At 36.2% G+C, this 12,251-nt stretch overlaps 1 protein-coding gene across 5 annotated transcripts in view; it reads right to left on the bottom strand.

The window, feature by feature from the left end:
* prdm11 (PR domain containing 11) overlaps positions 1-12,251 on the bottom strand; it is a 103,468-nt gene that overhangs the window by 14,745 nt on the left and 76,472 nt on the right. The window contains exons 9-10 of one of the 5 annotated variants that reach the window (XM_078415085.1): positions 9,990-10,212; positions 4,430-5,807 (exon numbers count right to left, since the gene is read on the bottom strand). The exons of the other annotated variants lie outside the window; for them this stretch is intronic. Coding sequence (XP_078271211.1) covers positions 5,671-5,807; positions 9,990-10,212 — 360 coding nt within the window. The 3' untranslated portion in view covers positions 4,430-5,670. Of the gene's footprint in view, positions 1-4,429; positions 5,808-9,989; positions 10,213-12,251 lie in introns of those variants that run through there. 5 annotated transcript variants of the gene reach the window in all.

Genomic DNA, 12,251 nt, shown 5'->3' on the forward strand with positions numbered 1-12,251 from the left:
TCCTAATTAAATTACTGATTTATAAAACAGATCTATTTTTATGTTTCACAAAGAATTACAAGTGAGATATATATTTCACTGGCATAGAGAATGGGGTATTGTATTGTATTTCCTGGTGACAAAAGTTCCTATTAATGAACATAATAGTAGAGTAGGACCTTTAACACAATACAATCTCTGAATAGTATTACTCTACTCAAAAATCTATCTTTAAGATACCTTTAGTCTTTCTCTTTCTTCCATCTTCCAAGATATCATTAGTTGTACAGCATCTCGACTTTTATGATGTCATTTGAGATGCTGTACACATGTTGATTAAAAAAAATGGCAATTCAATAAATAAATCAATAAAAAAGGACATGCCAAAATGCACAAATTAATTCTCAATGGAAAGCCAAAAAAAAGTTTATAGGGACTCATAAGGCGAGGCAAAAATTGGTCTCTTTAAAGGCCTGACACAAACAAAAAGGAGAGAGCAGAACAACCCCCTCTAGTAAAGATCAAGCGGTAAAAATAAAATGCTGTGCTCAGCAAGTCAAAGTTTGTCTCAGAGAGGGAGCAGAATTATTGTTTCAGATCTCTCTTTCAATGGAATAGTGAAAGATAAAAGAGAAAAATCAATTACATTTCAAATTGAGAGATTCTTCAGAAAGGTTCTAACATGCTCCATCTAAAAACTGTTAGGTGTTGACTTATAAATTCTCGTACTTTCTGTTCTGATTTCAGTATTTCAGCTTGCGAACGTCTTTCAATTATTCTTAATTCTTCCCAATGAAAAGATTCATTCATACAGAATCAGTCCTTCCATATTGCAATAGTTCAACTTAAAATGTATTCCGTGGAACCTTTTGAGTATTCCACGGGTAGTGGTATTTGAACATAGAGCAACAAATGTTGCTTAATTCAAATGTAGCTCTTCTTATTTACAGTTGGTTAATCTCTCTGTTGGACATTCGTGTACCAAATGAGCTTAGCCAATATCAATCCAAAATCTAATGGCTTAAAGTCCGTGGCCCACAATTTGCCACTGCCAACCATCTCACTCAAACATTTTTTTAATGGTAGTTTAATTCAAATTATCAGGAAAATTTAATTATTTTTAGCATTAAAAAATCACAGAATGAGGTAAACTTGTAGTTCAGAAATCGATATTATATCACTAGCTAAATTTTGATTTTAGTTTTAGAAAATGTACTGTTTAAAGACCATATTTCTTGACTAATACAGTGTTTTATTCTATATTGGGTTTGTTCCATACTTTTCCTTCAATTTCCATTGGTGGTAAAGTGTACAAAATATTTTCATCTTGATAACATGAGCAACAAAGGCAATTTTATATTTTCTCTAAAATATGAACATATCTACTGAAAAATTAAATGAAGCTTTGCGAAATTACTAATATCCGAATTGTCACATACACAACAGTTTGCCTGTGTGTTAATAATTGTAAACCATTGAGACTGTCATAAAAGCCCACAAAAAAAGCTGAAAAATTGTCTTCCTATGCTGAAAAATATTCCATTCCCACCTGACCTTTTCCTGTTATACAATCAAATGAGAACCCACTTCATAAAAACATCTTGTAAATGCTTTCAATATTCATTCGGAACCAAGAGCCATAACTGCCACTCCTGAGATAATAAAAAACCCAGAAATAAAATTCCTTCATATTTGGTGGAATATTAAGTTGAAATTTGAACTAGAGATTTATTGAAACATTAATTTTTAATAAAATTTAGGAACCATAATTGGAGGCAACCAGGGAAAATTATGCAATCGGAAAAATTTAGGAAAAAAATTCCTATCATTTATAATACAAAACGAGATATACCTTTGCATCCTCTTAAAGTGGGTGTTACTTATAGACCAAGACAATGCATTAGGAGTTCACCACACAACATTTCTACAACTGATCGGATTAATAGCTGCAACATCAGTTTCTCAATATAACAAACAGCTAAATCATTCATTTAAATTGTGGGCCAAGTGATTCAGATGTGCTAATGGCGTAAAGAGAACTTAAATTGTTAAGTGTTCCAATATTTTTTTGGAAAGGAATAAATTGTAATTCAACGTTCAGAATAATAACTATCCAGATCATGTAATTTTCTTGATAAATGTATTATCCTTATGATGTCCTGTCCCATTAAATGGATCTGGAATACAAGCTCAACTGAGATGTTTGATTAAACTGAGCCAAATCTAGGCACTTATCGACTCAGTTTAGATATACTTTTATAGATAAAAAAGTAAATGAATTTACAGCCAATTTAAGCATCAGAACATAATCCATCATCTACATTTTCTCACAAAATATCATAGAATATTCAATCCATAGTATTTATGACATCCTTAAGTAATATCTGGCATTATAACACTTAAAAATTGGCATACAAAAAATAAATATTCTAGTTTTGATTCCAGTTCTGAAAAAGAAATATATTCTAATTTTGGTTCCAGTTCTGAATAACATCAATATTTTTTTTTTGGCAATTTGCTCTACCTTTCTGCTATTACAGTGAAAAGCATCTCTTTTACACAAGATTTCTGTTATACAGATCTTGCCTCACCATTTCCCCTCCTACTCACCTGTAGCACCAATTACTTGCAATCAATATACCATCCGTCATGCTCACATTTTATCAGAGACCATTATTCATATTTGAAGCATTTCCTACAAACATTCTTCTAGCATAAGCCATTGGAAGACAACAAAGAGAAGTCCTAGAAAAAGTTGCCTTCTTTAACCGAGAGAAATTAAACCAATTTAATTTATTTCAGCATACCGCTTGTTAAGATTACGTAAATCAGCAGAAGTCGGGGACCAAATCGGTAGCTAGATTGCTGGATATACTTGCTGAATTTTATTGGTTGTTAAATTTCACATTCAATTACGCTAATTAAGGATAAAACTAATGTTTTTATAAATGCAGTTGTATCTTCTTTGTTAAGCCCATGGAACTGAAGGCAGATTATTAATCCAGTTAGATAATTCGTCAAGCAGCGAGAAGCAGAGTAGAAGGATCGTGGACAAGTACTTAAAGTGGCAGGATATGATCAGTGGTGCCCCATAGGGATAAACGTTGGGGCCTCAACTATTTGCAATATGAAGGGCTTAGATGAAGTCAGCCACACATCCAATTTTGTTAATGAGCAGAACCAGGCAGCATTTTAAAGAGATATTAATATGTTGTGAACAGAAAAAATAATGTTTAAATGTTTCAAAAAGCCACACAGTTGGATCCTACACAGGATAACCAGTATACTTGCTAAATAGTGAAAAAGTCAAGAATGTAATTGTCCAAAGTGAGTTGGGAATCTTTATGCAGAGATTATTAAAACATCAGGGACACACAGAAAATAACCAGAAGAGCTGACTAACATTGGTGCAACTAAATGAGAAGAATAAGGAGAGAAACCATGTTGTACCTATCCATAGCCCTGGTTAGAGTGCTGTATTCAAATTTGGACATCATAAAGACATACTGGCTTGCAGGGGGTACAATGTGGACTCACCAGAAAAACAACTGAATTCTAAAGCATAAATTTTGAAAGCATTACCTAGACATAGTAGAAAATGTCTGAATTTAAACATTGAGGGATTTGATTTGCTTTATTTTCAAAATTTAGGGGAAACTGATTGGAACTACTACCATAAAATAGGCTGTCAACTATATCAAAACCCATTGTTCAGGATTGATGTTTAAAAATACATCCAATGTATACTAGAAATTTGGAACTTCAATCTGAAAATGAATGTTTATGACTCGTCATTGCTAATTTGAAATATAAGTGTAATGGATTTTCATTATTGAATGTCAATTGCTAATTTGATACAGAAGAGTAAAGATATTTGTTATCTCAACGCATTACAGGATATAAATGCATAGTTAGTACAAGTAGTTAGATCACAGATCACCTAAGCCTGAGGGACTAAATAACTTTTTTTTTTATCCTATGCAGGCAAGTTCAAGTAAGTCACATTTACTAAGCAGTATGCATAAAAAAGTAATCAGAAGCTGATAATGATCATTTTTGTAATTATTTATAATATTTTGAGCATGTATATGGTAAAATAACTCGCTTCCCTGTAGCAGACTATTCCAATTTTAAGGAGGGTTTCCCACTATTTTGTCTCTCCAACATTAACGTTTTATCTTCTTTTTAAAGCAAAGCGCCTTGATATGTTGTCCCAATTATTGATTTTTACTCTAACCATGGTATGTACAGGTGAAATTAAATTACTTCTTTTACCAAGTTATTATTTTACCTAAATAGAAGGCAGATGATGCATCTATTTGTGCAAATCAAACTATTTGCTCATTTAGTCTACCATTTGCTCATGAACTTTTAATTTAATTGCCACAACAAATAAAAACGGGTTATCATCCTCAAGTAGTAAAAGAAACCAACTTTATTTTTCTTCTGTTCAGTTTCGTGTTTCAAATAATCATTGTGACTTCTTTACATCAGTGACCTTCTACTTCATCGCAGATGATTAACTATAGAAAGAAGGGTCAAGTACAATCGAAAATTGGATTCCACAATTTTACCCACCCCCCAACAATGCCTGGAATCAGAAGATGGTTTGGAGTGGTTCAAGTTCACATGTCCATTCTAACAAATGGAGATTCAGAAATGCAGACTAAGAGGCTACAAAATGAACAAATGTATAAACACATGACAGAAAAAAATTAGTGTTACCAATAAAATTTCTATTTCATCTTGCGATACATTCAATATTTCGGAGGTTAATGTGTTGAATTACTACTTTGTTTGCAGCAGCAACACTTTCTGCCAGCAGAAAACTAATGCTCTGCCAGAAGCCAGCAATTTAAATGCATTAATAATGCACAATGAGCAAATCATGCTCACTTCAGTGACCACATTCCCCAGCTTTTGCTTAAGTGCAATCAATAAGAAGCATATCCAGCAGCAAACTATGAAAATCAAGTGTATCCCTATCATGCTTTATCATTCACTGCTATATGCCACACCTAACATTTTCTGGGGATGGTGCAACGGCCAAGACAATCTGAATGTTCTTAAAGATAACATAAGCTTCATATTTACCACATATCTAACACTCAAGTAATCGGTTACTTAGACAGTTTTTGGCCAAATACTACTACAAATGAAATGGTGGGAAAAAATCTGGTTAGAACCACAAACGTGCTGCTAATAATATAATTGTCATTTCTAGTTAGTAACCATTTGTGTAACATCTCATTGAGTAAGGCTCTCTTCCTCGGAAGTAATTTCATTACCCAATATGAGTCAAATTGCACAAATAAAGAACAAATTTCCATACACTTTATTTTGTAGCAGTAATCTCATCAGCTGTTTTGTAGTATATGTACTGAATGAATAAATAAAATAAATATACACTGCTTTGCCACGGTGGTCGGTATCAGGACAAATGAATTAGCAGATTAATTTAAAGCCAATTATATTCTGATGGGAGGAAACTGAAATGGGTTGAAACTTCAGGTTGTCATTTCCTGGTAGAATCAATTGATTTGGGGTTGTTTGACATTATTAACGCGGACAATGCAAACATTTCCTCCTTTATTGGTGAGCGCCCACATCCATCAACACCAGCTTCCATCTTCTCTCCTTCTTCAGTATTAGCCCCTTGATTTCCACTGTGAAACCCACATAAAACTTCTGCTACTTGGGAGCATTTTCAGGTTTGTCCCGGACTCCCAAAATGTAACGGATCTTTTTTCTGCTGTCACTGCATTTGCTGTTTACCATGGCATAAAATGCCTTGTCTGTCACGTATGCAAACTTCAGCTGGACATATGCTGCAAAATACAAAATGAACAAACATAAGTTTGATGGATGATCTTAAATAGGATTATTTAAACAAGACCCTTAATATTGTATCAAGAGTGTATCGAGAAGAACTGGACTAAGTATAAACAAAGAGTTGTATCACATTATCTTCATATTCGATCTATTACATTTACATAGGCATTATAGGGAAGCAAAGGATGTCATAGACTGAGGTTAAAATATATCCAAAGCTTCCAATGCGCACTCAGCAGGGTGACCTCCCAGTAGTTTTTGCTTTGCAAAGTTAAAAAAGAAAATTTGGGTAAAACATTCAAACAATTCTGAAATAATATACTATTTCCTTGAAATTGGATTGAACCAACATTTATCATCTGAAACATCGTTGTGTTGCATACTAGTGCAAAATTGGGTGGTCCTTGAAAAAACAAGCGTGTGATTATGTTGTATGTGCAAAAAAATGAGTTTCACAGTTCAGCATAGCTCCTGACACTTAACTGCACTGCAAATAGAGAAGGGCAAGCTCTCCATGGCAGGAGAGCAATAACAAAGGCTGTACAGCTGAAACAGAGGAGAGGGGGGGGGGGGGGGGGGTGGTAACAGCTTTGTACACGCCAGGTCAAGTCTTACTATCTTGATCGTTTATCGGAGGAGATGATGAAGGTGATCAATGAGGGTAGGGCTATGGATGTTACCTACAAAGATTTTTAGAAGGCATTTGACAAAGTCCCCCATGGTGCGCTGATCCAGAAGATTAAGATGTAGGGGATTAATAGCGACTTAGTTGTATGGATTCAGAACTGGCTTACCAATATAAAACAGAGGATTGTGGTGACAGGTCAATATTCAAGCTGGAAGTCTGTAAACAGCGGAGTTCTGCAGGGAACTCTGTTGTTTGTGATATATATATATATAAATGACTTGGATGTGAATGTAATGTAAATGGGTAAATATAAATGTAATATAAATGGGTTGGTAAGTAAGTTTGCTGTAGGCAAAGCATCTCAGCAACACATATTCTAATGATAATGTTTACAATTGAGTAGTGCAAAGGGAATGCAGGGATCACAAAATGCTGTTTGTGATATGTGATGAATTTCATTAAGCCCCCATTCATGAGGTTGCTTGCATCTTGGTGGTCCCTATGCCCAGGGGAGAATTGTTTCTGCAGCCTGGTGAGGCACTTCATTTGAGGGCTCATCTCCCTTTTTTCCTATTTTCCTACCTATTCTTCATTCCTTTAGCCTAACTGGAGACGAGAGACCTTTTTATTTGACACCATTTAGCTGCTTCAACCCAGTGAAGGAGATAAAGAGAATAGATTGCCCTTGGTGCGCGAGGATGGTGTTAGGAGATGTGGATTGAGTAAGAGATCGTGTGTGTGAGGTCTGTGTACGTATGCATGTTTGTCCACTTGTACGAACGTGTGTCCGTATGTACGCACGTGAGTAGGTAAGTGTTCTGCTCACCTCCGTATCTTGCAAGGTCATGCAATATCTTGAGCAGGGATTGTTACTCCTGACAATGCAAATAACCTTCTGCAAGACTTTAAAAGGACTTTAACCCTCATGTATTTCAGATATGAATACTTTCTCTCTGCTGTTTAACACAGAGCAGTACAGCACAGGAACAGGCCTTTCGGTACCCAATGTTTGTGCCGAACAAGATGCCAAGACTAACTCTTACCTGCCTACACATAATCCATATCTCTCGATTCCCTGCATGTCCATCTGCCTATCTAAAAGTCTCTTAAATGCCACTATTATAACTGTCTCCACCACCACGCCTGTACAGATTGAGGCAATGGCATTCCCATGCACATTCCTTTTTTGGTGCTTCCATGTGATTCTCTTGTGAACTTTCTTAACAAGTTCTTAAAATAATTTGAATATATGGCAGTAAATAAAAGATAGGTTGTCTTATTAGGTTGTGCAACCCAGGGTAATTAGAATTGTACAGGTCTTTGATAAGACATCTCATGTGTTGCTTGTGTCTCTGGAGGAAATATATACTTCCTTTCATTGGAGATTTACAATATTCCTGGCATGAACCAGATTCCCAATGAGGAGTTTTAAGTTGGTTGGGCATTTATTTGCAGAAGTTTACAATAATGAAATGTGAATGAAAAGTGATCTCATTTAAACATACAAGTTGCTGACTGGGATTCACAGAATAGATGCTGAAGGAGTGGTTCCTCTTCCTGGAGAGTTTAGAACATGGAGATGTAGACAAGATTCAGGATAGGGATGTGGTAACATTTCTTAGCGGTTTGTAAATCATTACATTTCTCCACTCCATAGGCTGCAGTTATCTAGTCACTGTGTATATTTATGGTAGGATTCATATCTTTTTGGATACGATATGATTCAAGGAAATCATTATTGGTATATTATTTATTATTGCGGCACAGTGATGCAACTGGTAGAGCTGCTGCCTCACAGCGCCAGAGATCAGGTACGTTCCTCAGATGCTGTCTATCTGGAGTTTACACGTTCTCCCACTGACCACGTAGGTTTCCTCCAGATGCTATGATTTCCTCCCACATCCCAAAGACGCGTGAGTTTGTAAGTTGATTGGTATCTGAAAATTGTCCCTAGTGTGTAGGGAGTGGATGTGAGAGTGGGATAACATAGAACTAGTGTGAATGTGAGATCTATGGTCGGCATGGACTTGATGGGCTGAAGGGCCTGTTTTCCTTCTTTATCTCTAAGCCTAAAACTAATTGTCACGTGTATGGAGGTACAGTGAAAAGTTTTGTTTGTGTGCGATCCATTCAAATAATACTAGACATCAATAAAACCATATACAAGTACAACAGGTAGTGCAAATAGAAAAAAACCCAGTGCGCAATATGGTGTTATCACATTATAGTGTTACAATTACACAAAAAGTGCAGATTAAAAAAGTGCAAGGTCTGCACTGAGATAGGTTGGAAGATTCGGACTACACCCTATTTTATGGGAGGACCATTCAGTATTTTAATAATGTTGGGCTGAGGATCGAACTATTATCAGATGGAATTGATATGGAACAGCAGTCTTGACAGACCACATGGTCTTCCATTGCTCTATTTCATATGTTTTAAAATCATCTGCTCCAATTAATTGGACCTCTTTTGTAAAATCCAAGTCACAGAATCATCAATCCAAATCCTTTCACTAAATTAAAATCAATCACTTGAGTTCTTGAGTTCAATTCAAACAATCAATAGAGTTCTTGACTCACTTGTCCATTATGTTCAATTGTCATTTGAATTTTTAACCAAATACATTTGGAATTCAAACTACTCAAAACTGAGGGGCACGTACATGTAAACAATACCAATACCATTTTGTGAGCCTGCAATGAGAATTGCACACATAATATTTATGAAGATACTGAAATCCTACTGTTAATTTTTTCATCCATTGTTACGTTTCTTACTCTTACTGAGGATAAATACAATTTTCCACTTCCTGTGACATGTATTATTATATTATGGTGACACCCAATGGCATTATTTAAAGTAGAAGTAGTGGGGCAATGCTGCTGGAGCAGATAAGAATCTTGAAATCTCTGGGACTTTGAGGTCCTGCTGTGAGGTTTTACTGCAAAACTTCATAATTTTCTTATTCCATTATTTGAAATCCCTGCCATAAAACGCAGTTGGAGACAAGAGACAGCAACTGGGAAAGATTATGGCTTCATAGGTGGAGTTGACGTCTATCAATCAGAAAGGCATGTTCCGTTGATCATGGATTGGTGATGAAAGGCAAGGGAATACAGCCGTGGAAAAATGACTGAAAAAGGCTTGATTGGAAAATTGTGGGAAGAGAAGCCAAATGAAGGATATCTATCCCTTCAAACTCTTAAAACCACTCCACCTTACCATCAGGCTTCCCAAGTTCAACTGGTATATATATAAATCAGGTGGTCTACTTCATTGAAAGGCCAGAAATATAATTCCAGTACCAAATTTGAAAATAACACTAAGCCATTTTAACGTTGAAAATTTTATTTTTTCATGGATGGGCAAAGATCAGCAGCTGTGCTTTCTAGAAATACCTTTTCAATTTTTGGGACCAAATATTAGTTTGAAGCACCTAGGCAGCTAAATACACTGAAAATGTCTCTTAGCTGCTTAATTTATTCCTTGCGGCTTCATTATACAAATTACCATGATTAAAATTTTAAGTGAATAAAGTGTGTTGTACCTTTGATTGCATCCACAACATCAGGATCAAGAGCTGGTCTGGACATGTTGAACCCACTGTTTTTGCCTCTGCCTCGAGCACAATGTGAAGCCAGGTGTTGCTCAGTGTAAAAGTATTCCAGCAAAGCTCTTGTAAGTTTGCTTGGGTCACTTCTCTCAGCAGGACTGATGAAATTTAAATTAAGGCAATTGACTGATATCCCAGAGCCAGGCTGTGCACCTTCCTTGTAATACAAGCAATAAGAAACATTATAGTATTTAAAAACTAAAACATATACTTATTTACAGAATTCTGAGCAATAGAGAGATACAATCTAATAAAATTGCCGACCATCAACCACCCATTTACCCTGATCCTATAATAATCCCATGTTATGTTCCAGCAATTAGAAAGTTTGAGCATTTTTACCTCCATATGGAATCCTTCAATTATTTTGCCTACTATTTAAATCTGCTATGCACAGGTTTTTAAGTCCTTTCCCCCTTTCCTCCTTGAGCCACACCTTCTAAAAAAAGTATCATACAAGATATATGGTCCCATAGGCACCATGCACCCATCTCCTTCTTGGTATCTTACTTAAAAGAACATTATTCACATAGGGCCCAAGAGGGTATGTTATACCAGGTTCTTCAATTAGCAGAACCTTTCTCTGCCCCCATCAACTCACTTCAACTATCAGCAATAAATGCCCGACAAAATCATTTAGTGTCCACTTGTGGTAATGTACTGGGGGTGTATACCTATTCTCTCTTAGAAATGTTCTAATTTGGCTCTTTTTTCCCCATTCCACAAGCTTTGGTCAACATTTATTCCTAACTGTCTTTGATATAGTGTTGACATGGTCTCTTTCTTGCAACCATGGCAATCCATGTGGCAGTTTAAGCAGCAAAATCCAGTGTCCCAACTGAAAATCAGCCACTGAAGTCCCAAACTTGAAACTTATTAGTCAACATGCCTTGGTACAATATTACCGGTACAATCATTTCATAATAGTTATTTCCTCTGCGGACAATGCAGTATTCATTTGAATTTTATATGGCTTGATATTTCAAAGCGAAAGCTTTTAAAATATTTTCCAATAGTGTTCAAGACCCAGATCTATGATATCTAAGGTATTTAAATCATAGAATCAAAAAGAAGAAAAGACATCCAATTCTGTCAAACAGGTGTCTGTTCTTTTGGAGTGATAGAATCATGTAGCAGCAAAAGAATCTTTTTGGCTCAACTCGTCCATGCAGACTAAGATGTCCCATCCAAGAGAGTCCCTTTTGCCAGAGCCTGGCCCATATTACTCTAAATTTACTTTTCCTGTCCATGCACCTGTCCAAATGTTTTTTTAACCTGTTCAGTGCCACCCCTGAGTATACTCGGGTCATGGCGAATAGTGAAAACAAACCTTGCCAGTGAACAGGTTAAATGTTGTTATTGTGCCTGCCTCAATTACTTCCCCTGACAATTCGTTCCATATACCAACTACCCTCTGTGTGAAAAAGTTGACCCTCAGGTCCCTATTAAATCCTTCCCATCTCATCTTAAATCTATCTCCTCTAGTGCTTGATTCGCCCTACTATTGTCCACATGATTTTATACACCTGCTGCCTTCTAATACTCCAATGAATAAAGTCCTAACCTGCCGAACGCCTTCTTATAACTCAGGCCCTTGAGTCCTGGCATCATGCTTGGAAATCTACTCTTTCCAGATTAAAGGCACCTTTCTTAGAGCAGGGTGACCAAAATTGATCATAATACTCCAAGTGTAGACTCACCAAAATCATGTACAACTGTGAAATAACGTCCCAACTTCTACACTCAATTCCGTGACTAATGAAGGCCAGCCAGCGAAAAGACTTCTTCACCACCCTATCTGCCTGCAACATCACTTTCAGGGAACTATGTACTTGTACTCATAGCTCTACAACACTCCCAAAGCTCTCTCATTCACTGTGAAGGCCCTGCCATGATTGAACTTCCCAAAATACAACAACTCACACTGATCTAAATTAACCATTCCCAGTCCATTTGCCAAGCTGATCATGATCTTTTTGTAAATATTGATAACCATTTTCACAGTCTATGCTGCAACCTAGTTTAGTGTCATCTGCAAACTTATTAATCATGCTTTTACATTTTCATCTAAATCGTTGCTATAGATGACAAAGAGTAATGGACCGAGGCACACCACTAGTTAAAGGCCTCCAATATGATAAATACCTTTCCACCACCACTCTCTTTATCCTACCATTAATCCAATTCTGTATCCAG

Source organism: Rhinoraja longicauda, chromosome 18 (assembly GCF_053455715.1).
Source record: "Rhinoraja longicauda isolate Sanriku21f chromosome 18, sRhiLon1.1, whole genome shotgun sequence".
Classification (NCBI taxonomy): Eukaryota; Metazoa; Chordata; class Chondrichthyes; order Rajiformes; family Arhynchobatidae; genus Rhinoraja; species Rhinoraja longicauda.